The 26647-nt window shown below is 41.7% G+C and overlaps 1 protein-coding gene across 2 annotated transcripts in view; it reads right to left on the reverse strand.

The window, feature by feature from the left end:
* Positions 1-26647, reverse strand: part of PLXNA3 (plexin A3) — a 73894-nt gene that overhangs the window by 38231 nt on the left and 9016 nt on the right. For both annotated transcript variants that reach the window (XM_026711312.2, XM_087925753.1), the window contains 7 exons: positions 19868-19996; positions 18179-18279; positions 16566-16689; positions 14045-14195; positions 13386-13485; positions 9236-9350; positions 7041-7241 (listed from right to left, as the gene is read on the reverse strand). In XM_026711312.2, the coding sequence (XP_026567097.2) occupies positions 7041-7241; positions 9236-9350; positions 13386-13485; positions 14045-14195; positions 16566-16689; positions 18179-18279; positions 19868-19996 (921 nt within the window). The remainder of the gene's footprint in view (positions 1-7040; positions 7242-9235; positions 9351-13385; positions 13486-14044; positions 14196-16565; positions 16690-18178; positions 18280-19867; positions 19997-26647) is intronic.

The following is a 26647-nucleotide window of genomic DNA, read 5'->3' on the forward strand; positions in this document are numbered from 1 at the left end:
TCTTCTGCAGATGCATTCAAAATTATTATCCTGTAAATGGTCCAATATTAAGATGCATCATTGCATTTTTGCTAAAGGTTAAAATCTAAAAGCCCAACATTTGGTATTTGTACAGTATCCAAAATGGCATCTAAGTCAATGCAGATGAAAACAATTGTTTTATTGGAAAAATGCTTGGCAGAAAAATTTCAGTGGTTCATTAAAATCACCCAAGAGACCTACATGGAGCAGATTTCCCACTCTTCAAAATTGCTCCCTGGATGGCTCTGTATAAAAGCAATGGCGGCAGAAAAACCATTTTTGTTTGCTGCCATCACTGTCAACAGAGCTCTGCTCTGCATTTCATCAGACCTATGACCAATTTGTTTATCGCTTTCTGTTCTAGTAGGTAGTCTTGTCGCTTCTCCTCACCCAAAGTTCTGTGGTTTTACCAAGCAACTGGCCAGCTCTAACCAGCAGCTAAGGACACCTATGGGCAACTACATCAAATGGCTGGTCCGGGATTACTGCCTACCTTATCAGGATTATCGAGTCTGTCATCTGCACCTCTATAACTGTCTGGTTTGGTTCTGCAACCCAACAGGACAGACACAGACTTCAGAGGATAATTAGGACTACAGAAAAAACAATTACTACCCACCTGCCTTCAATCGAGGATCTGTATACTGCACAAGTCAAAAAGAGGGCTGTGAAAATATTTACAGACTGCTCACATCCCGGACATAAACTGTTTCAACTCCTTCCCTCAATATGACACTATAGAGCACTGCACACCAGAACAACTAGACACAAGAACAATTTTTTTCCCAAACGCTATCACTCTGTTAAACAAATAATTACCTCAACACTGTCCAACTATTTACAAAGTCTGCACTACTATTACTATTAATCTTCTCATCACTCCTTATTGTCCATCCCCTCCCACTTGTGATTGTATGACTGTAACCTTGTCACTTGTATCCTTACAATTTATATTGACTGTTTCCTAGTATGATTTGATTGCTTATTGTACCCTATGACTATTATTAAGTGTTGTACCTGATGATCCTTGACTCTTGACAAATGTATCTTTTCCTTTATCTACACTGAGAGCATTTGCACCAAGACAAATTCCTTGTGAGTCCAATCACACTTGGCCAATAAATAATTCTATTCTATTCTATTCTATTCTATTCTATTCTATTCTATTCTATTCTATTCTATTCTATTCTATTCTATTCTATTTAACTTCAATATTCCTAACAGAAACCATGAAGCCCAAAATCAATTGGGCAAGTGTGGCTCAACCCTAAGACCACCTCCATCAAATCACAAAAAGAAATCATTATACCAATAGAAAGTGTGTTCAGTCCAGTATGCCAAGTAACAACTACATGAAAAACAGAGGACTTGAATAAGGAACTAAATCAATTCTTCTATTGTGGAAGTTCGTTGCACAGTCAGCCAGATGTTCAGACAGGATTTGGGATTCTTGTCCACCTACTGTGTCTTTCTCAAGCACCAGGATAGGCAGATGGTGGCAGAAGTCTCGTTGCAGAATGTGAAATATTCTGAGTAAAGCTGCCTTTTACAATTGACTGATGGTATACTCAATAACTCTTCTATTATTATTACCTTTATTGTTGTTGTTAGTAGTACAGCAGCTACAACTGTTGTATTAACAGTAATTTTTATTTGCTTGCAGATATTCCCCCCCATAATAAAATGCAATTTACAATAAAAACAAAAGCCAAAATAACTTTGCCATAAAACAATAAAATCAACAGCATTTTATTTAATTTAATTAGATAAAATAAAAATTTAATAATTAAAACGTATGTTACTCAGCAATTGATTTGAAAACAACCTGGTAGTGGAGCAGTTGCTTTCCTGAAAACACTTGGGTGAAGCACCTCTTAAGCTTTCTTCTAAATGCAGGCATTATAGACTCAGCTGTATTTCCCTTGGAAGGAAGTTCCAAAATAGGAATACCACCCAAGAGGAGACCACAAGCAAGAGTTTTCCAGCTAAACTTAGACTAACCTTCATCAATTAGATGTTAGATACGCTCAGGCTTTACCTAAAATTATAAGACAGCCAGCCAGACTAACCACTGAGCGGTAGCATCTCGTCCTCCTTGAGCACTTAGTCCATGTCAGTGGAGTAGTGAAGCTCTTCATCTATCACAGAGGTCTCCAACCCCCAGTCTGTGGACCGACACCAGGCCGCGGCTTGCCAGAAACCGGGCCGCACAAACAAGTGAAGCCTCATCTGTGGGATGGAGGCAGCAGCATGTGAAATCACGTCCCCTCCTGTCTGCAGAAAAGCTTCACGGAACCAGTCCCTGGTGCCCAAAAGGTTGGGGGCCACTGGTCTATCGGCTAAATGGAGTGGCTATTTAAGAAACAGAACTTCAATAGCAGAGTTCTTAGTCTACATAATTAGTGGTCTTAGAACTTGAAAGAATATTGTTGGGTCAAGTATAATCCAATTTGCTTCATCCAGCCAGAAGCAATAATATAAAGTCGAAGGAGGAAGCCTCAACAGTCAGCTGTAGAATATGGGTAAATATGGTAGTCCAGATACAGTAGTTCTCCACTTACAACCACAATTGGGCCTGGAATCTCAGTCATTAACTGAAGTGGTCATTAAACAAGATACCATGTCTTCCTTCACTTAATAACCACAATCCCGGCTCTCCTAATCCAGAATAGGACAACTCGCCACAACCAACTTGCCACAGCCAACTCATCATAGACAGAATGCCACAGGACAATTCAGCATGGGACAACCCGCTGTGGGACCATTCAATTTAATTATTTAAAGTAATTTAACAATTATTTTTAATTTTTGTCATTCACATTTGATTTTGTCTCTCCTTTGACATCCTTTCTTTAATGATTCTATCTGATATTAGTGTATGCGATATTATATATGATATATGATATTCGATATTAGTGTAACTCTTGTTCTGAGGCGATGACGAGTTGTTCTGCAGCTAGTTGGCCGCAGCAAATTGACTGCGGTGAGTTGAGTGACCATATGGGTTGTTGAGCAGTGGGGAGAAGGCCTAGGCATGGTGAGGTAGAGAGAGGGCCCAAGCCTCCCATCACACTCTGGAGGTCAGGGCTATCTCTCCGCCCCAGTGGGGAAAATGATTACGAGAAAAATGGCATGCACTAGCGTTTTCACCAGATTTGAGATCCATTCCTCCAATGGCTCTAGTACTTGCTTAGCAAACACCACTGCTCTGGAAGGCTCAGAGAGCTGGCATTCAATAGTTTTCCCATCCAAAGGGGTGGGAGACAATGATGTTCACTAAAACACCAGTGAATGCCAGGATTCTAAAAGGCTCCGGATGCTGGTATTTGCTAGCATTTTAGTGAACGTCATTGTCTACATCCCTCTGGAGGGGAAAATGCTAGTGAATGCCTACATTTTGAAAGGCTCAGAACCCTGGCACTTGGTAGTGGTTTTGCCAGATTTGAAGTCTGTTCCACCATTACACAGGAGGATTTCACCACTGTACACGGAGGGAAGGAGAAACATCTTGGCACCTTGGGGAAATGGACTTCAAATCCAACATCCCCTCCACTTTTCCAAATATTTTCTGCCAAGTTCCCCATTGAGTCTCTGGGGAAGTTGGCAAAGAAGACTGCAAATGGGGACCACACGATCAAAATGAACTTGGCAACCAGTTTTAAATGTGAACCTGTAGGAGGAGGAGTGGCAGAACCTGAGGGCAGAGTTAAAAGAGGGATCAGTCTAGAATCCCTAAGTAGCCACAAGCAAATTAAGTCCACCATCCCTTAAATTCTGTTGACTCTTATCTAACCCCAAGCAGATGTTTACAGTTGAAAAAATACTTGTGCATAGGTAAGATTAGCAATAAATCAATTTAATTAGATCTTCCTGTGTGGGCCTGATCTTTCATGCCTGATAGAACCAGTTGCCAAGTGATCAAAATTCACTTGTGTGATGGTGGTGGGCAGTGCAACGTTTTACAGCCATAAATGCTTTATGGGCCATAAAGCACCATGAGACCATCATGACTGGTTGTAAGTTGCAAGCTACTTTATTCTTGAATTCCTGGACATGATATGGTGCTTGTGATGACTGTAGATAACAAGCTATGTTTGGTAGCTGAAAAAGCAAGAAGGGTAGGTGCCACGGAGAAGGAACAAACATGGAGGAGAACCATGTCAAACTCAACAATGTTTAGAGCTGTTCCTAGCCCTGTTGCTCTTGGAATGTGACCTGAATAATTTCAACCCCATTTACAATCTGAAATATTAATAATCAAAAGAGGAGGATGTAATACTGGTTTGGACAGCAGAGGGCAATCTCAATGAAGAATCTGATGGAGAATCAGATTACAATAGTGCAGTTTTAGTGTGAATATGAAGAACTGACCAGGGCCAGGGCGATTGAAGGCTCTTTACCCATATCAAATCTAATTTTAATAATAATTGTTTAGATCAGATCTTTGCCATTGGGGGGAGGTATCTGAAAGTACAAGATCACAACTCCTAAAATTCAAAGTTGGCATACTTTTGGGGTTTATCTGGGAATAAGTCAAAAGGAGACTTCCTTTTTTGTCTCTAGCATCTGAAATCATATGCAAAAAGAACAGATCAAGGCCCTGCTACTCCAGCATCCCGAATGTCACAGGGACCAGCCTGACGGCTACAAGGATGAGAAGAAATAACCTTGTGCTGTGCTGGCCCCCATATTCAATAGCATGCAGCCTCTGAACATGGGTAGTTCCATGAAAACACGATGATTAATGGCCATTGGTAAATGCACAGAGACAAGCTCTTTTGAATCTGCTTTAAAGCCATCTAAGTGATTGGCCTTCACCACCATTTTGTGGCAATAAAATCCATCAGTGCACACGCTGGGCAAGGAGGCATGTCCTTCAGCATGCCTCAAATCTCATGCCCATCCATTTAATTGGATGGCCATAATTCTAGCATGACGTGAGAGGGGTAAAAACTTCTTCTCTCCCCTCCTCACCCCCCCCTTTTCCTCACATCCAATTGTATTAGTTGGTTTCAAACACAATATTATATGAGAGAGAAAAGAAAGGCTGTAAACTCTCTTGGCATCCATTTTTTTAAAAAAAATTAGTTTCTCCTATTAAGAGGTTTCCTAACTTAAAAATAGGCAACATGCAGCCATTCAGATGGGGAATCATGAGAGATTATATGTACTATAAAATCTGGAGGGCTTCACGTCTACTTCAATTTCATCTATCAGTTAATTTTCATTTCTAAATATCTTCTGGATATGAGAAGACAAGAATATAGCACTTGGATAATTCAACAGTTATTGTGGTGCTATTTATCTTCTGTCCTTTTCAATCTCTTTAATGCCAAAATGTGTTGTTGTTTTTTAACCACTGCTACCAACAAATTGACAAATTCAATTAATTTGCCCTATTATGATCTTGTCCCAAGATAGTCATAAGAATGAAAAAGGCTCGTCTAGTTCAAAATTTTGTTCCTGTAGAGTTGAACCAGATGCTTTTGCCATGCAATGGTACTTTGTGCCATTTCCTCCAGCAACTGACAGCTTGGCAGCTTTTGCTTCTTACTGGAAATAACATGCAGCTGCCATGCCATTCATTTAGTGAAGTTACAACAGCAGTGAAAAAAGTGACTTACAACTGGTCCTTGCCCTTATGACTGTCATTGCATCCCGACAGTCACCTAGTCAAAGTTTAGTTGCCTGACAACCAGCATGTATTTAGGACAATGTCCTGAGATCATGGGATGACCATTTGCAACCTTCCCAACAGGAGAAGCCAGATTCGCTTAATGGCTGCATAATTAACATTGACAGTGATTTGCTTAATGACAAGGGCAAAACAGTTCACAAAAATAAGGCATGACTCATTTAACAACTCTTGCTTAGCAACAGAAATTCTGGTCTCAGCTGTGATCATAAGTCAAGGATTATCTGTATAGCCACTGAAGCTTTATTCTCATAAAGCAAGGATACAATAAAGAGCATTAGTATCGCCCATAGTGTTTTTGTACAAGTAGTGGGCCACATGTAGCCCCCCAATGTCCTTTGTGTGGCCTTAAGAGCCAGCAAGGCAAAAGTCCTATTTTCTTATCACAAGCAAGAGCTCCAAGACCCTGACAAACAATGAAAGTAGAGGTTCGCTTTTGGGGTGAAAAAATGGCTTCTTCTTTGATCCGTTTAGACCAGGGGTGTCAAACTCACCTCATCATGGTGGTGTCACGTGACATAGTGGGACTTTCCCCCCGCCCTTCGCTAAATGGGGTGTGGCCATGGCCATGTGTGATGCATTCGGCCCAAGGGCTGGGAGTTTGACAGCCCTGATTTAGATTGTTATTAATTCCAGTCTGCATTTAGTTATGTTCAGCACATAGTGCGTTCAAGCAAGGTTTAACACGGTGCTAGGTATTTATGTAGATAAGCATGCACTGCAGACTGATTTGACAACTCTCTGCATTCTGTATTTCCAATTAGGCAAAAGGAACATTATCCTGGAAAATATGGCTAGAAAATGAGTAAATAAAGAAAACAAAGTAAAGGTTACAAGGGTCAGGGAAGCAGAGAACTTCAGTTTAAAAAAAAAAACACAGCTTCTTTAAATCTAGTGATGTGGTAACTCATTTATGGAACGATACAGGACTTTATTATTAAGGGTACCAAATATTTCAATGAATTTTTACATTCAGAAAACTGTAATCTAAGTCAGCATTCCCTTATTTCAGGTAAACAACTACCATAATAATGATCTAAGCAAGTTCATGGCTCAAACTGAATCCAACACTGCAACTACCACGTTACTATGAAGTGCGATGTGCTTACAAATTCTGGTGGCTGCCCTTAATATCCTCAAGTAACACCACAGATGTTCAAGAAAGTTTAAAAATTCATAGGTAAGTTGCAACGAAAGGAAGATCGGTTAGCACCTGCCAAAAGCCGAAAAGCTGTATTCTGTTTTCAGGAAGTTCTCAGTCTTCCTGGTTGCAGAATAATAGTAAGAGGGATAAAAATACGGCTATAAAAGATGTGGTTCTCACCGAGGTATTCTGGCACTGCACACTGCTGGAGTTGAAGCGTACAGCTGGCACCCGCTGCTGGCGACCTTGGATTCCCAAGACACATTCGTAATTTTTCTGGCCCGACTGAGGTTGTGGAAGGTTCTTGGCACGCAGGGTAATGGGTTGTAACACTCCCACAGGAATCAAGATCTCCCCACCAGGAAGGAGCTCTGGGCAGCCCTGGTGCAAAGGAAAAGATTCAAGCCATGTGTGCTCAGAAACCTGAAAGCTTTGGCAAGTGCCACTTGGGCTGTTCGCAGGCAGGCATGTGTGTGTTTGTTTATGACGTGAATATTCTCAAGGCAGGACTGCAAAGGGGAATGGGTTCTAAACCCAAAACTGAGGCTGGCACTGCTTTCAAAGTAGTCGTAAGGGAAGACGACACACACTAAAAAAACAACAACAGTCTGATCCTACCCATGCTTACCAGAAGGAAGTACCTTGACTAAAGTGATATTGCTTTCCCTTTTTTTATTTCTTTTAGGACTATCATTTGGATTCCTGTGTGAAGACACCTATAATCATTCTTGGGGACAGGAAACAAGGCTTTCCCTCCTGGGGACTAAGGTTCCTTCTCCCCCAGGGGAAACAGCTGCCTAACCTTTCATATCCCAACTGCACCACAGTGAACAGGGGTAAAGCCCAGGAGTCTGGCTCCCGGCTCTTCCTTTGCCTGTGGTGGCCGCCTGAGAGAGATGGAGATGAAAGAGCCTGCTGGGCGCTCAGAGTTTCCATGGAAACCAGAGTCTGGTTAATTGCTCCTTGGTACCAAAGGAAAGGTGGGAGGGGGGGAGGCCTGCTGGGCTGGCTGCTCTGTTTATGGGGCTAGCAAAGACACAGGGTGGTCATGATGCTGTCAAGCAATACAGGAAGTGTAGTCCTGACCTGGAGAACAATTAAACCCCGGGTGCAACTTCCTACGGAGGCTTAAGACAATTGGGTCAAGACAAAAGGCCCAGCCTGTGGGAAAAGGAGCCTGGAAGCGCCAAGCAATTTTCTCTTCTTGCTCTTTCATTCTTTAGACTGAAAACAAAGTCCACACCGACTGATTTAGAAGTCCGGAGCACAAACAGTTTGGCCAGTGCTCCCTAAACCAAGAGTCACAGGCAACATACCACTTCCCAGAGCCTCAAAGCCTGCTGCCCAGCCTCCTCCTACTCCAGCCACCACATCCAACCGCAAACGCTGGCCCCTCTAAGGGAGATGCTATCAATTACCTACCCACAACGAGCCCCGGGCGTCTCTAGGTCTATTGATCCCGCTGCCTGGGCCAGACGATTGATCGCGAGCCACTGGCCCCATTACCAGTGAACACTCTGGCCTCCCCCATATCGATCCAGCCTCCCACCCGAATAAAGGCACTTTAGTACTATTATCATTTCCCCATGCTGTTGATCTGCCACCTGCTGACTCTTCTCTGATTGCTTGGGATTCCCTGGTCTGAGATTCCTTCTATATAAGGCCTGTGGGGGACGCTGCGCGTAAAAGGGTAAACCTAAATATGTGACTTCCAGAAGTCTTTCCTTTTCAGTCTGCTAGTGGAACCAAGTTTCTAAAACTCAGTGTTGTGAAAACATATTGTGATGTTGCCAGAGTTGGAAGACAGAGTTTTAAAGGAAAGAGAGAACTGCTATGCCCTATGTTGAATGTTCCTTTCTCGTGATTCTGATTTCTTGCCAAATCCTCCACTTCTGCTTTTTTTTCTCCCTTTTTATCCTATACGGTGTTCAGCAAAGCAATTTGAGCTCTGCACAGGGTCAAAATATTGCAAAGACACGGTGAAAAATATTCCAGTTAAACGTATGCAAGCAGTTGCACAACTTGCATTAACATAGAAATGGAAACTTGGCTCCCAAATGTTTGCTCCAATGCTGGAAGAGCAGGCTACGAAATACCGCAGCTATTTCTGCTGTTATGCAGAAACAGGGAGCTCTTGAAATGCAAGGAAGGAAGTTGAGCTGGGAAGAGGAATAGGATTCCAGGCCCATGGGGAAATCTCCCTCCCGACTCCCTCTGTCCTGCAGGTCAGCAGGGGGAATAAAACTGCCATTGATTTCCCCAGGGGTGAAGGTTTCACAAACAAAAGATGTTCATGGGTCTTCATGTCCAAAAATCATCCTAATGACTGTCAGGAAACTCTCTTGAGATGGTAGAGCTCCAATGGCCTTTCTTACCTCAGCAGTGTTGACTCGGCCCTCTAGGAAAAAGCACTTGGCCACATTGTGGGTGCACGTATGCCTGTATTTACACCAGTGGCATGGATAGTGGCTGCTGACACAGGACAAGCACCTGTAGAATGAGGAAAATTTAAAATTTAAAAAACAGGAAAGGGGGAAAGAATGCATGTCCTGATCTACAGATGCCAATTCTCTCTTCTCTTGTTTCCTTCACCTTTATTCCTTTGAAGGTTTTGTTCTGCTTAAGGATATGAAACTCATGGGAAGGAAAGGGAGGAAGTGAAACACAGATTGAATTGGATCTTCAAATCTTATCCAACCCATCCGCTTGCTGTGGAAACAAGGCCCAGAGGGAGGCGAACTTAAAACTACAGCCACCTACTGACTAGCTGGTGTAAGCTAGGAGAGCCTCAAAACTGAGAGAGGAAGTTGTCTACAAGGTGTGTGGCATTTCCTACTTTACATAACACTGAGGGAGAAGTACAGCATGCTCTGAGCGGAAAACCTATGTCAGCAAAGCTGGAAGGGTGCAGATATATCAGACCTTGTTTCTGATAAGAAGAATATAAGTCTGGCTCAAAGTAGCCATGGCCTGTGGCTTGAAAAAGGCCTTGCCAACTCATATCAGTCCTAGTAAAAAAAATGTTCCCAAGTCCAAAAGAAGGAAACACTTTTAGGACTGAGTCAGGCCTCCAACATTGATGACTTCTTCTGGGACTAAAATCAAGAAATCTTTTGCCTCTTCTTCCAAACTTCCCTAAGGAAATAAATTAGATTGCAATCTCCCTGAGCAAGGACTTAATTGATTAGTTGTTTATATTTCTAAGGCCTCCCGATTCATCAACAACTCCGAGTGGTGCAAAACATCAAGTCAGACAGAAATGTAAGATGGCTGTCCAGGGGAACAAAACTTCCACTAAATGCTCATAAAGAATTTTCCACAGAAGCAGCCCACTTTCCATCCCAGATGAGAGCCTGGGGGAAATGCCAGATCAGAACACGTATAAAGCAGAGCAGAGCCGGGACTATTCAAATCTCTAGGGCATAGTTTCTCAACCTTGATATTGTTAACATATGTGGATTTCAACTCTAGGAGACGCTACTCTAAGAGAACTATGTTCCAGAAGATGGGCTCAACAAACTTCCTAAATCCTATCAGATGACATTGATTAATGGAAGGGACCCAGAGTATCCTGATTCTGTCCGAGCTCATGGGATGGGCAGAAACAATGGGAGAGTGAACCCCTCAAATAAATAATATCTTTGTCATGTAGGGCTGACACCTAACATCTTGAATTGCACTTGGAAGCCTGCTAATAATCACTGCAGCTTGCAGAGCAAAGGTGTTATGCAGGCGTACTGTGGCACATTCATAATTGCTTATTCCACTATGTTCTGCACCAGCTAAAAGTTATAAGTGGTCTTCAAGGTCAGTTGCATGTATAGGGAACTGCAAAGTCCACATATAAGTTGACCAAAGAACAAGTGACAATGAGAAGGTCCAAGAATGGGTACAATTAATAGATGAGATGAATCTGTGTGAAGGTCTTCTTGGCTATAGTTGCCATCTCCTCCTCAATCTGCAAGTCCAGGAGAACCTCCAAACTGCATACCAGTTCTAACTGGGGAAATAAACCCTATTCAAAATTAAAAATAGGAAGTCCTCAGGCCTGGATGATCCATGAACCCATTAGCTAAGGTCAAGCTTAAGTCCATTCCTCCCCATCTGGACCTTAATAGCTTCCGGGCACTGGGACAAGACCTTCAACTGCATCATTTGGTTGGCAAAGACTTGAGAACCAGCTGGGTATCATCATACACTGATTATAACTGACCCCATGTCAACAAATGACTCACACAGTGACTTCATATAGTTATTAAGCAGGAAGGATGTGACACTCTACAAATCAAGAGGTTTCAGCCTCTGCTTTCCAGGCAATACTTATTGGAACCAGTCACGAGAAAAGAGAACAACCACAACATCAATGGCCTCATTTGAGGCAGTGATATAGATGGGCAGTTGAACAAATGGCCCTGGGATGCAGCCGTAACAATCGGGAGCTGAACATGCTTAAAACTGTAGAGATGAGAGTGAATTTTAGGAGGAGCCGTCCTATTTTACCTCCTCTTACTATATTCAACAGCATGGTATCAGCAGTAGAGTCCTTCAAGTTTAGGTTCTATAATCTCCCAGGACTTGAAATGGATGCTTAACATTAGAACTATCATTAAAAAGGCACAATAAAGGATGTTTTTCCTGCTGTAGCTCAGGACCTAAGATTCTGAGACTTATTCAGACTGCCCCAGGAACTGTTGATAAGGTTTTACAGAGGAATTATTGGATCTGTTATTTGTACTTCTGCAAGTGTTCAATTTTGTACAGCAACCAAATAGGACAGGTACAGTCAGAGTCCAACTACAAATGATTGTATCTTTCAGATACCTGAAATATTTCTCCCAGTGGCCCTGGAAATGTTTTTCTTGATCATCCCTTCCCAGCAGAGAACAGGTCATTCTGAAAAGGGCCACTGCTCAGCTATTTGTGAACACAGTAAGAGTGGAAAAATAGTTACGTTTTGTGGCTCTTATTACTATGATATAGTCTCTAATATGGTCTCTTAGTCATGTGCAATCAGATTCACTCTTCATCTTCCTCAAATGGCATTCTAAGCATCTCTTCTGCCATTTTAACTCCTAGAGTTCCCTGGAAAACTAATTCTTATCAATCTTAACATGTGACCACCTGCACTAATTAGGTCCTGAATATTCTGGATCAGATCCATGGTTGTTGTCCTGGAGTGAACTCCCAAGCCATCTCCAACTCAAATCCAGTTAAAATCTCCCAGAATTAACTCTCCACTGCTAATTCCACAACTCAGGCAGGGATATCATGGTACAAGAGGCCAATAGAGCAGCAAGAAACTCAGCAGTTTCCTAGCACCCAACTAGGGTCTTACATCTAGATATCTGCAGCCATTTGCTGCTGAAAGTCAATAGGGTTCCAGGATGACAATTGCCACCAGTGCCACCTGCCCTGGGATCACAGCTGGTGCCAGACTTGAAAATCGAGGTGAACAACTTGCCCCTTTCCTTCTGATGATGATCAAGTTCTTCTGATGCACATGGTATAGTGTACATTGAGCATGCCACATGATCTGAAAAATCTATTTGCAAGATAGGGGACGCTAACTATCATAAATCATTCAGTGGCTGGATAACCACATCACCTTAAGCAATTGTGAAGTTTGTTTAATGATGGCTTAGTATACTGCATGTTGCACTCAAGTTGCAATTAACAAAATCATGTTTTAGTGCAACAGAGTGTGAACATGTCACTGTTTCTATCTGAGGTGAAACCTATCCTTCTAAGCTGCTCCATCTCTTATCTTAGGGATAAGATCTGCCTTCCTCATATACTTTGGCAATGTCTTTCAACCTAATGAAGACCAGGTAGTCCTCATGATACAATGGAAACTGGGGTCAGAATTTCGATTGCTAAGTGATGCTGTCATAAAGTGTAGTTAATGACTGCATCGCTTATCGAGAGCTATTCTGGCACTCCCCATTGCCGTCATTAAGCAAGGATTGTAGGTTGTGAGTGACTAAGTAAGGACCTCCTTGCTGGTTCCAATAAGATCATTTACTCATTTGTAAGCCAGTAGGAAGTCACAAGTCCCAGGCAGCTCCCAAGCAGGCCAGTAGGCAGATAATTGGCTGCTGCCGGGTAGGGGAGGGTGCATGAGTGGGCATCAATTTTTAATATGCTTTTTTATATGGATTTTGACAGATTTCTCATTTTTGCTAGAATGAAATTTAATTAACTGTCAATCGTATGCTGTTTGTTGTGAATTAATGAAATCCTGATTAGGGGGTTATTTTAAATGGGGAAAAACATGGCAGTAAATCAGTAAATAAACCAAGTGTGTATGCTTTAACTGTGAGCAAAGTGTAAAGATGAAAAAGATTTTTTTTTTAAAAAAAGTAGTAAGCGTTGTTGGAAGCTGAGATTAAACCTTATTTTGCAACAGTTGTAAACGACGACGCGTGGGTCACACGTCTTATGTGTAAATAAACTGGTGGGATTGAAAAAGAAAGTCATTTTCCCCCCTCCCCCACTAACAGCCCCGTGCCCAGTTTCAAAACTCACGTGCGTAGAAGGCTGCAGTCATAAAAGACAAAGTTTGTACTGGCAAACTCCATGCCAGTTTCCTTGGACAGAAGCTGGATCCTAACAGTCCGTACATCACCTGAGCATTATAGGGAAACAGGAGGAAGGAAGAGCAAGTAACACTCAATCGTGGTGTGGCATTCTTGAATTCCGACACAATCAGCTTCTGCTTCCACATTCAGAATCATGAAGCAAAATTAGAATTCCATGATGCCCCCCCATCCGCATAGTTTTGCAGAAGAGAGAAAAGCATTTATTTACCACGGTTTCCAGATGTCAGTTATAACCATGCAAAAACCCAGCACCATAGAGTGGCAACCAATCTGGTTATTGAGCATGGGAGCAGCATGAAAAGCAGGAAGGCAACAAGCAGAAGGCCCAAATCTCTGACAAAATAGCATTTGTCGTATAAGTCTAATTCCATCTTGAGCATTGTCATCTGCTTTTTTTTAAAAACTGCATACAACTTTAGGCTTGTTGTGAGAAAGGATCAGGACTAAGGAGAATTTCTTTGAAGCCATCAAGAAGTTTTTGGCAGAGGCAAGGTAAGGACAGAAAGGTGGACTATATCTTACTTTCTAGCTCTGTCCCATCTGAATACTACACTAATACTTCCTTTCCCATCATCAAGCACTTACCATATTCCCCAGGGGGCTCATCCCTCAAAGTAGGCGAAAGGCAGTGGATCCCTCCGTTCACCTGAAGCTGTCCCTCGCTCTCACCAAGGCCCTCAAAGGAGCAAGTCACCCCAGAACTCAGGTCTGGGACATTGTGGACTGTAAGCTGAAGCTGGAAACACAGCACAAAAGAATGATGTAGTTTTAAGGACTAGTATGTTTGAGAATTATGTCAAAAGAAAGGAAATCATAATGTGTGCTATGTACACCTAAATATGAGCCCACTGTAACTGCAGAGCCAAAAAGGCATTAAGAGTTGTTAACCTAATCCTGTATAGCTTTTTCTCCAGTAATATCACACTACGAACTAGAGCATACAAAACATTTGCTAGACCAATACTCGAATACAGCTCATCAGTCTGGAACCCACATTACGTATCTGATATTAATACAGTTGAGAAAGTCTAGAAATATTTCACAAGAAGAGTTCTCTACTCCTCTACTCGTTGCAGAATACCTTATGCTACCAGACTTGAAATTTTAGACCTAGACAACTTAGAACTACGCCGCCTTCGGTCCAATCTAAGTATACTACATAAAATTATATATTGCAATGTCCTACCTGTCAATGAATACTTCAGCCATAACAATACAAGAGCACACAATAGATACAAACCCAAGCTAAACCGCACCAAACTTGATTGCAGGAAATACGACTTCAGCAACAGAGTGGTCAATGTCTGGAATACTGTACCTGACTCTGTGGTTTCTTCCCCAAACCTCAAAAACTTTAACCTTAGACTGTCTACTATTGACCTCACCCCTTTCCTAAGAGGTCTGTAGGGGACGTGCATAAGCACACCAACGTGCCTACAGTCCCTGTCCTACTGTTTTTTTTCTTATACTATCCATTTCATGTATTCATAACTATGTTTATACTTATACCTGTTATTTTATAATCGCTTGACAAATAAATAAAATAAATAAGACACTTTTCAAGTTTTATGACATACAGTAGCCTAAATGCAGTGACACAGATAAAATGATTGTGGTTAATCCGATTTAGTCTGCATTTTCCCTACTTTGCAATAGCCATGGTTGATGAATGGGAAACAAAAAACCCTGCAGAACACTGAAATTTGACCACTAGAAATTTTACTCAGCAATTTATCTGGCTTCTGAATTCCTACCAGGCGTTATCCAAGCATATCTTGGCAATCATAAAAATGAACAATTACTTTAAAAAAACACACAAAGAGAAGGAATACGGTTATTCTTACAAAGCTGAATGGTATGGTGAATATCGTATTATTCGGGCAAGCTTACTCATCATTATGGTTCTGTTTGCCTAGGGAGGATCTTATGACCTTCCAGATGCTCTGAGTTGCAACACCCAGCATCCCGCACCAATGGCTGTATGTGGCGAAGGCCCTTGGGAATTTTTGTTCAGCAACATCTAGAGCAGTGATAGACAGGCAGCCCTCCTGTATTGCTATATGTCAATTCTTATCAGCCCTAGCTAGCATAGTTAGTAATGAGAGGTGATTAGTTGCAATCCAACAATAGCTGGAAGGCCACATGTTTTTGTCCCCTAAATTAGAGGGCCATGGAGTCTCTATCCCACTATGGACATAGCAGAGGCATAGATTATGGATCAAAGCAATCCTCTGCTATGCTTTTAGTAGCTAATATGAAGGCTGGAGATGACCTTGAAGAAGAGCGGTAATTACCTACATAAATACAATTTAGAGCACTAAACCAATTACTCTTGTTTCCCAAAGGATTCTATACTCAAGGTAGTTTGCAAGACATAAGAAATCTTATCACTAATCAAAGATCCTCTGAAGTTAATGAGTGATTTTTCATGGCATCCTCAAAATATAACCCCATAGTCAACAGAATATAATGTTTACGGTCTTCCATAATAATTTACCAAGTTGAATATGTCCAATTAAAAAAGAGAGCCAAGAGATATAATGGTATCTCAATTCAGTTCCAAAATGACTGTAAAATTCTATATTCACACTAAATGATTGACTTTCTTACAATTTGAATATGTCCAATTAAAAAAGAGAGCCAAGAGATATAATGGTATCTCAATTCAGTTCCAAAATGACTGTAAAATTCTATATTCACACTAAATGATTGACTTTCTTACAGGATGTGTATGTCAGCAGCAAAAAAAATAAGTTATTTCTTTAGTAACTTGCTGGTGTGGATTAGGGTGAGAGGTAATGGTCTTCCAAAATTCACTTTAATGGTCTTCCAAAATTCACTTTAAAATTCACTAAAAAGCTTTCCTTTCTCCTAATACTCACAGTCTATTTTGTTTATGGATCGGTTTGGGGTCAGATTTCCACTTTCAGAGTGGTAGCTGGCCTCAGAATGTTGAGGCTCAATTGACCAAAAACACGGAAGACGGAGAGACCAATAACAGAGAGAAGACACAGTTAGAGAAAACAAAAAGGGGATAAAGAGCCATTAGCCAGCAGGATCAGGGGAGCCAGATGTTCAAAAAGGCTAGCAGGAAGGAGAGACTCACCACAATGCTCGGTTCTGTCACTGAGATATTACTGGGCTCAACCAGCAACTGCACACATTGCGTCCGAGTTGCTGTAAAACGGTGGGGTTCTGCAGCATGGGGGCACTCGCTTTCTCTACAGCACCTGAGGGCACAGAAACCAAAAGGAATAGGGAGCAAAATGAGAGAAGTCTGCAGAACCTTACACCTTCATTTGTTCCTCTTAACAGCTTCTCCTTCTGTTATAGGGGGCGCAAAAGCTCCTGGTGGGTTGGGGTCAGTCAGAGGCAGGGACCATGAAACAGAATGTGTATCGGAGATCTCCGCTGGGGGGGGAGGAAATCGCTGTACCAGCAGCCCAACGCACGTAACTAAATCCAGGCATAGGAAAGACATCTTGTGTGGGAAAGTTGGCAGAACTGAGATCAAAAGGGAGGGGTCAATAAAAGCAAGGCTCGGTAATTTAAGCATGTGAGAGTGCACCCACTAGGGCATGAGGGAAGAAGTCAGCTCGGGGACTGTAATGCAGACCTGCTGCTTCCGCTCGGGGGGCCCTGGAGACTTGTTAACATTAGGAGGAACCAAGAATGCTTAGGGATCTGGGGACCGAGGCGCCTGCCTGGAGAAAAGATGACAGCAACAAGACATTCACAAGCAGGGTGGGGTGGGGAAGGGCGGCACGGAAGTAATCCTAATCCTTCCCCCTCCCCTGCCCACCCCCCCAAAAAGGGACAATATCAGAGAGCTCATCCTGGGTGCAATGAGATCTGGGAGAGGAAAGGATGGTGAAAGTTCACGGCTTGCAAACAAAGTGGAAACGCTTCTTCGGCTGAGGACGGGAGGCTGTAAGCACTTCCCACTTTTTTTTTTTTTGCACGCTTCCTGCTCCTTCTCCCGACCACACCATTGCTTGGAGGGGAGAAGTGTCACCTCGGCTTCCAGGGGGCCTCCCTCCCCCAAGTGTTATCGCACAGTCTATATTAAGGAAGGAGGTGCAATCTGCAGCACCAGGTGCTGAGGCAGGGAGAGGAGATGGAAGGTGGGAAGAAGGGAGGGAAAACATCTGCTGGGAGAGACAGAGAGTCGGGGCTGCTGCAGGGCAGAGGGAAAAGTTGCTTTCCCCCCCTTTGCCTCTTGCTTCTCCCTCCCACCGCATGTTACGCACTGCCTCTGCCATGGGGTAGGACCCCAACATGGATGCAGGAAGCAAGGACCGGCTTTCCTTCGGAAGGGAGCACGGAAACATCTTCCTCACCCTTTGCAGTGCCATATCCAGCAAAGGATTGTTGTGGGTGTGTGTGTGGTGTGTGTGGAACTGAAGGAAAGAGAAAATCCTCCTTGGGGGGGGGGCTTGCCTGCACCTCCAACCTCCTCTTACTCTTCCCGCCTAGTCAGCTGAGTGCTGGCAGCTTTAATAGGATTAAAGCTCCTGCAGAGTTCAGATAAAAGGGGCAGGGAAGAGGAAAGTGTGCAACTGGCTGTCTCCTCCCTGCTTTCGCTCCCAGACTTGGGTGAAAGCACAAGAAGAATGGGGGGGGGGGGAGGGAAATGGGTGGGGGGGATAGGAATGGCAGATCAAGGGTTCTTCCTCCCAGCTTGCATAGCTGAAGGTAGAAAGGGGGATGATCTCTCACCTATTGTGTAGGACACACCAGCCACAGTGTGGGTCTCGGGAGCCCAAGCAATCTGCACAGGAAAGATATTGTCCACAATTCTCCACAGGAAGCTGCACCACCTGAGGGAAGAGCTGTATCAATATACATCTGCAAACCTCTTTTCTCCCCCTGCCACCATTCATTCATCCACTTTGGAGTTTCCCCACAGCCTTACCCTCCAGGTATATATCAGGCTAGGGATTATTTCCCCAACATAAAAGAGTCAAAATGAAGGAAAAGACACTTGTTGAATTCTTGCCTGGGCTGCAGCAAGTGTGAAAAAGTGAGCCCTGCCCGAGGCAAAAGCGGGACTACCACATCCGAGTGAAAGTTTGAACAATTGTAAAAATGTGGCAGGAAAGAGTATGGGGTTTTCTGTGTCCCGGGTCTCCCTTCGCTGCCCTTCATACTTTTCCAAGATTTTTACAATTCAGATCTGGTTATCCTAGCAAAACGGGTAGCAAATACACATGTACCCAGCAGCCCTTGGTCTCACATTTGCCAATCTCCCTCAACCTTCTTCCTTCAAATTCAGCCTCTGCATTTCATACATTCTTTGCCTTTTGCTATTTGAATAATTTATTCACGGCAAAGCAAATACAACGTTCACGGCATCCCTCACTCCTTACATTTATAGGCATCTTGTCTATTGAGAAGAGGCCCCATTGGTGTATTCAGTCCTGCCCAGGGCACCTTATCTTAGGCTCCCGACCTTAATTGGCCATAGCAATGTGGAAAGGATTTTCCCACCCCACTTAGAAAAATGAAATAATCTTCACAGTCACTCTTCATTCTCACATTTTAAACACATTGAAATGTATGCACAGTTATCTTGCCCCAGTTTCTATTGCTGATGTAAAGCACACACTTCCCTAAAGCTTAAACTCATTTGGGTTGCAATGCAGCTATTAAAAAAATAAAAAAGGTACTGAAATTAAGCTTTAACTCTTCTAAGGTAAGTATTAATCTGCTGAAAGAGAAAAAAAAAGTTTAAAAGGGCTGGGAGCAATAAATAAAATGCCGTTATTTACACAGATATGGATTTTCTAAAAATGCAATTATATCTATATATAAAACACATAAATAGATATCCGGAATGTCTTCTTGGCATGGGAAGGTAGAGCAGAAATCCGACCACTAATGATGTTGTCTAACAATAATATTGATAATATCATTATTATTAGACAACATCATTAGTGATAAGATTTAAAACCTGCCTTTCCATGCAAAAAGAATCTCTCTAAAGAAAACAATTTCTTTGCAAGCATTCTCTGTCTTTTGATACTGGAATAAAACTTGGCAGCCAGCCAGGCAGCCAACAATCAATCCGTCAATCAATCAATCAATCAATCAATGAACAAAAACAAAAGCCCTTTCCCCCAGAACAGGTAAGCCAATTGTTACTATTTGTTGGTCTGAATTATAGTTCCCGCTCCCTGCCAGATGCCACACTGATGGAGTTTGGTGGGAGTTGAAATTCAATACCGCATACATGGAGAGTCAAAATTCCTGATTAAGTGCTATCCAGGTTTATTCTTAGTGACCACATAGATAAACTGTCTTCAGGATGACCCGTCGTCAATCAAGTTCCCACCAGTGGCTTATTCTTCACCTTCCTAGCTCAGGTACAACAGAAGCTGCTGCCTGACCCATCTCCCTTAGGCTGACCTGTCTCTGGCTGAGCAAATAGAGGTAGCGCTGGTCAGGATTCAGGACCATGTCACGTAGCACGGGCTCTCCAGGCATCACTGGCACAGACTCATAAAGATGGGCCTCATCCGGATTGTCCACACGAACCTGCGTAGGGTATAATGACAAAAGCAGCTCCTTTTGCCTCTCCAAATTGGAAGGATGAAGAGAGGATAGGGGTTCCCTCCCCATCCTTACCAGAAATAGAGGATCTCTTAACAAGATGGCTCCTAAAGCCACTTTTCAAAAAATAGTGCAGCTTTTTTGTCTTTTTCTTTCTAATGTTCTCTTGGCAAGAAAGAAAAAAGATGAAATATTGACAAAGTACAGGATTACAAATGGAAAGTAATATAGTCTAGACCTTTGAGAAAAGAATGAGTCAGGGCCATTCCTCATGAAAAATCCCGTATCTGAGGGAGGGATTATTGAAAATGAATTTATTTTTTTTTGTAGGGAGGGGAAGGGAATAGTATGTCAGTATAAATTTTTAGCAAATAGGATGTTTTTGACTCCCAAATTCCATTATCCCATCAGCAAGACTTATAATTTTACAATTTTGATGATTTCTGACAACTTCTGAATGGTCGTAGTTTCTCCATTCATGTTATATAGGAAAAATAGATCCAATGGATAAAATATAAAACCTAAAGCAGCTTACTTTTCATTTTGTTCAATTACACTTTACAAATAAATAATCTTAAATTTTTACATATCTGAAAATGAAAACCATGATTTACCTCACAAAGTTGTCACAAACGTAAAACATTTCAATATAACTAGCCCCAAGAGTTAGAAATTGTACTAAAATAATAATGATGGGATAATGAAACAAAGTGCATATGGTGGCAATTGTGAGATGTGTAGTAGCTTCCTCTGTGAAGCTATGGACTCAAATCATATGATCCAAGGACACTGGCAGCCAATTAAAATAAAATTCCTTTTTAAAAAACACTTCATAAATTAGCGAAACAAACTTACAAGTTATAAATCCAAGTTAAAATGTGTATGTCACATTCCTTGGCAATCTAGTTATCTCCAAACTATTTTATACAACCTACTATACAAGATCACAAAGTACTTTTTTGCTGTGTGAGTTACAACCTCCATGTGCATTTAATAGCTTTCCCATTTGAAAAACATGCAAGCGACCAAGATTGTCATCACCCGCCACCACACTTTTAAAAAAAGTTAAAAGTTGTGCATTTGTGTGCTCCTCCTAATTCAAGGATTGCATGAACCATCAATGGAATTGGGAGCCCTAATCTCAACCCTCGCTGATAATAGAAACAGGATAGCATTAGTCTTTATAACAGCTCTAAAATATATTGAGCTTATGTGAGATAACCAATCTGCAATTTTTAAACATATTTTTGACTTTTGATTATTTAAATAAATGAATGTTGTTGCTTTTATTTATTTTTATTTAATAAACTATACATACTATCATGACTATTTTTCTTTTTCTTTTCTTTTTTTTGGGGGGTGGTGGTGAAGTTTGATCCTATGGAAGCTGAACTGACAGGTGTTTGAATCATCCCAACAACATGTGGCATTCATAAGGAAGGAGCTGCTAATAAATAGCAGATGAACAATTGGAAAAAGTGAGTCTCCGCCATTTGGGTTGGCATCATGAGGTGATGAAAAGCAATTTTGAGGAAGGGCAAGACACTTAAAGTTAAAATTGCTATTCTAAGAGCCCTGCCATGGTGTTTTTTAGTCATTTGGGAAACAGCATGGTTGCCAAGGGAGGAGCAGGAGAAGAAGTGACAGGCACTGAGTGAAATTATCTCTCTATCTGGTTTGTTTTAGTGTGATTTAATTCAGTCCAGCAGTCTTGCTCTTTGCACGCTGCTTGGCTTGGCAAATTAAAAATAAGCAAAACATTTAGATACCAACTGAATTGCAGAAGTTAACCAAAGTGACTTCTGTGTGAAAACACATTGTGCCTGTTCTGGAGAGGAAGTAGCTCCATGGCAAATGAAAAGCAGGCTGCTTTTTATTAAACATCAATTCTTTCCAAGGCTTACACAATCTGAATTTCTAGCAATTACTGGTACATTCAAGAGATTCAAAAGATTGATTTCTGACACTGAAGTATAATATCCCAGTATTTTCAGAAATCCAACAGTTGGGGCCCCATCCATTCTTCACACATTTCCTGTAAAACAGTAGCCCAGGATAAAGGACTGTTTAATTGTTTAAACCAAAGTAGGGGGGGGGGAAACACAGGTTAGTTCAGGTTTATACACCATTGTTTGTTAAAAAAAACACGTTATCTTCCAGTCACTAGCTATATATCACAAAGGGGAAGCTGACTGCATGTAAGAGTTGGCAAATTCCCAAAAGCCTCTTCCCGTCTTGCATAGAATTCAGATGGAGCTTAGCAGATATTTTTCAAAATGGCCCCAGAATGTGACAGTGGGACTGCAGGAAGCAGTTCTTTTTATTTTCTTTTTGTCCCTTCAAGACAATCTTGACTCTTGGCAATTGCATGGACAATCCATGCGTTTTCTTGCAAATGTTTTTCAGAGATGTTTTGTAATTGCCTGCTTCCTAGGGCTGAGAAAGAGAGACTGGTCCAAGACTACCCAGCTGGCTTTATGCCCAAAGCAGGACTAGAACTCACAATCTCCTGGTTTCTAGCCTGGCACCTTAACCACTAGGTTACACTGGCTCTCTCAGGAAGCTGAGGGCTCAGATACCATCTGGCAACCCAATACTGCTCCTGGAACCATTCATGGGCCTTAATAGACTCCAATTTTCGCTTTTTAAAAATTTTGTTAGCTATCTGATTTTGTTATGTTCAGTAAGGGAATACCTCACTTCACCGAACAATATTTTTAAAGCTTCATAATACATTATAGAGCAAAATATCTTGCTTTTTACCCAGCCCTACAAAGGGAAATTGGAAACAGTGGAGGAAGGAGAGGATTCTCTTACAGCTACTGTCTCTTCCCATATTGCATGAAATAGCTGCAAGAACGAACAACTTTTGTCCTTGTGATACCTTATTCTCGCACTAATGATCATTATTTAATCTCCCATCCCACTCATCTTCCTAAATTACACTAGGCAGAAGTGCTTTATCACTGCAGAATATTATACTCATTTGTTCTCTAATAGCAGACTCAGTTGCTCAATCCTCAGGACTTTCTAGCCTTCCTTAATCAGCCCAACTTCCCCATGTATGATTTCAGAATTTTGCCTTAATCTTGGATGACAGAGAAGTTATACAGGTACTCCTTGACTTACCACAGTTCATTTAGTGACTGTTCAAAAGTTACAACAGCACTGAAAAAACAGACTTATGACTGTTGCAGCATGCCCATGGTCATGTGATCAAAACTCAGATGTTTGGCAACTGGATCATATTTATGATGATTGCTCTGTCCCGGTGCCACCTGATCCCTTTTTGCAACTTTATGACAAGCAACAACTGCAGTGGTTCACTTAACAACTGTGGCAAAAAAAGATGTAAAATGGGACCAAACTTACTTAACAATTGTCTCACCTAGCAGTAGAAATGGTGGGATTAATTGTGGTCATAATTTGAGGACTACCTGCATTTTTAATGAAATCAGCTGGACTACAAATGGATTGAAAACACCTCCAAAGTTTGCACTTCTAAACAAAGCCCCATGTGTTAATAAAGGGCAAGTTGTTAGATCTACAATCAAAATGCATTTTATACACTCCTAACTTGCACAATTTTTTAGGAAAGAACATAGGAAACTGACAAGCTTGGAAATCCGCAAATAATTTTATCCTTATGATTAGATTCAATTTACAAAATGATTATTGTGCTGATTATTGTGCTACTCCCGTATTGTTAGTTCATTTGCTCCTAAGAACTTTTGTGCAGGGTTATTTGAATTCAAAGTTGCACTGAAAATACAACATGGTTAGAGGAACTGAGAAAAACTGGGCTGCAGTTGGTTAACATCTCAACTATAAAACCAAAAAAATCATAACTTTGATATCTGCTTGGAGAGTTACTCATAAAATTTTATGTTGATGCGTTTTATCTCTTTGTCTGTTCTATTTATATTCTTTTAAAATGTGTGTCAATAGTACAGCTATAGAGATTCCAAATTTGTAAAGTGAAATTTGATTCTGGACATATGTAGCCTGTACGTAGTACCTATTGGAGATACCTTAAAACAACCACATCTTTTTCTGGACTCCTACCTTTACAACTGTCAAATAATCCTTGGAAAATATCCATTTGGTTTAAGACATTCTAAACAATGTTGTCTCTAATGTGCTCTAAATCACGTTTCTCCCTTTGAATCTAAAGGGCTGGCCAACGCTAATAAATAATCAAGCTTGGAATGTCTTCTGAACCAGGGTGTTAGCAAATGGAACATAATAGCTTCCTTTCTCTCAAACTTAATAAAAAAAAGTGCAGTCATGCAGTAGAGCCAAAATTTCGTATATTATAGAACAGCTGCAACTTCATCCGATTCAGACATGTTGATGAGCTGGAGAAACTATTACTGGAGGGAAGAGTAGCTATTCTGTGGCGCTGTGTGCCCAGATGTGCCTAACACACACATCAAACGCACAGATCCAGCTCCTGATAAATGGGAATAAAACTTGATGGACGTTAATAAAGCCTTCCACAATGTGATGTTGCAGATGTATTGAGTAATAGCTCCAATCGGCTGTATCCCAAGACATCTGGAGGGTACCACTTCCAACAAAGCAAAAGAGTAATTTAACTGGGAAAGGCTTAAACAGTAAAAAAAAAAAAGCTTCCCAATAAATTAAGGCAGTATAAATTATATGCTTCTTCGGCATTAAAAAAAAAAACGTCCTGCTTTCATGGCTAGGGAAGGGAAGAGAAGGGAGAGGAGCATATTTTTTCCCCTTTTTTTCTATTAAAAAAGAACCTTCAGCTCTTCAGAGGTATAGAGAGCACAGGAGGCCTCCCAGCCACCCAGCAGGCAAGGCCACCGGTGAAGACAGGCATACTGGCTGAGAAATCTAGAAGTTGTCACCTCAACATTAGACATGAGGGCATTAGATTAACTAAGGCTACATGAGGAAGGGAAGTTGCTATTCCTGACATGTAGGTAAACTCCCAAAAATTAACCCACAGACAATGGAGGCGGGGAACGCTCAAGAAACTAAGAATTCAATCTTCTTAACCCAGGTTTGGACTATCTATCATATTATTCTACTTTACCCAGAGCAGGGCAGTTTTTGAAGGGCTGCCATGTGCAAATTAAATTTAAAGACAAAGAATTTAGAATGCAAGAATTTAGAACTTGAAGTTGTCCATCTGAGGTCAGCTTTTTAGACATCAGACTAAAGTGTAGTAGGCGTCCACATTACGTATGTCCAAATTGGCATCTGTACTTCTAATTTAACATATCAGCACGTTATGCAATTCTGCCCGGTTCTTTTCTTAACGTTGCGTTCCTTTCTCCTTGAAGTTGCAGGAAGTGGCACTCTAGGCTAAGGACCCCATTTTGATAAAACTTCAGTATTTATCCATAACCTTTTCAGGTAAGTCAATATAAGCAAGTCTGGGGAGAAAGCAGCTCCCCTTACAGAGGAGGTGGGTGTTAGGATGGAACTACTTTCTACACTGATCCTACATGGCATGGTATCTCCATTAACAAAGGTGGAAAGCAGACATATAATCTGCCTCTTCTGCATTTGAAGGTGATAGTACTCACAATGGGAAGGAGACACACACTGGCCTGGAAGAGAAAGCTCAAAGGGTCTTTCATCCTGACCAACAAAGCTCCATTGAGCCTCCCACACATGTAAGGACAAGACCCCTTGGGTCAGTACAGTTATGTAGCTGGGATTTTGGATTCAGCTCCCCCTGTCCCCAACCCAAGGAGTAGGATAATGGTCCTTTTCAGATTTGATTGAGGGAACAGGCAGGTCATCTCCAGCATAAGGCTCCAGGCTAGGCAGCAACAAGGCAATTAGTGTACTGAAGACAACTGAAGGAGCTCTGGGAATGGCAAAGACACACGGGCAGGCTACCACCAGGCCTCCTGCCATCCTAATTGAATCTCTACCATTTGCATGAGGAACAGAAGGGGGTCATGACCTCCCCTCATGCTCCCTGCTAGAGGTTCAAAAGTTTAAACAGCATTTCTCCTCTCCACCCCCCAATACACATATAAGCAAACTGTAACTTAATTCCATGTGACCAGATGCCACAGCCTCCAGGGGAACTCTTCCTCCCCCCCCCTCTTTCAAAACTGAATCCACAGCTGGGATGAAGGGGGTAGAAGGGGTGAGAATTGGGTTTCTAAACCAGTTCACTCAAGAAGCCAAAAAATGCACCTTGGTCCTCCTCCTTAGAGATCATTCTGGGCAGAATTAAAAGCTAAGAGATTAATTGTTAAAATCTGGACTGTCAAAGAAGCTCTGTATATAAAAAACCCCAGACACATACTCGTCTAAGTCAGCATTTAATTTTTATAATGAGAGATACTGGAGTTCATATTTGTCTTGTGATAAGCTGATCTGATTAAGCTGAAGAGCTTTCTAAGACACCTTTGACTGCAAACAACTGAACTGTAATGATGGGAAAATACATCTGCTCATGTTAATACGCACTAAATAGGTTCATATGCTTCAGTGATGGAATCTATTATCTAAAAGCAGCTTTGGAAAGCCAAGACTTTGGAGCATGTTGAATCCCGAGCATGAAAACTGTGGATAATTTCTGCATCAGTTTTAGCTCAGATTCCTTTTTCCTCCACGGCAGCGACAGATCCAACACATCAGTCT

This window comes from Pseudonaja textilis, chromosome 2 (genome assembly GCF_049901715.1).
Source record: "Pseudonaja textilis isolate UNSWEBS1 chromosome 2, rPseTex1.2, whole genome shotgun sequence".
NCBI lineage: Eukaryota > Metazoa > Chordata > Lepidosauria > Squamata > Elapidae > Pseudonaja > Pseudonaja textilis.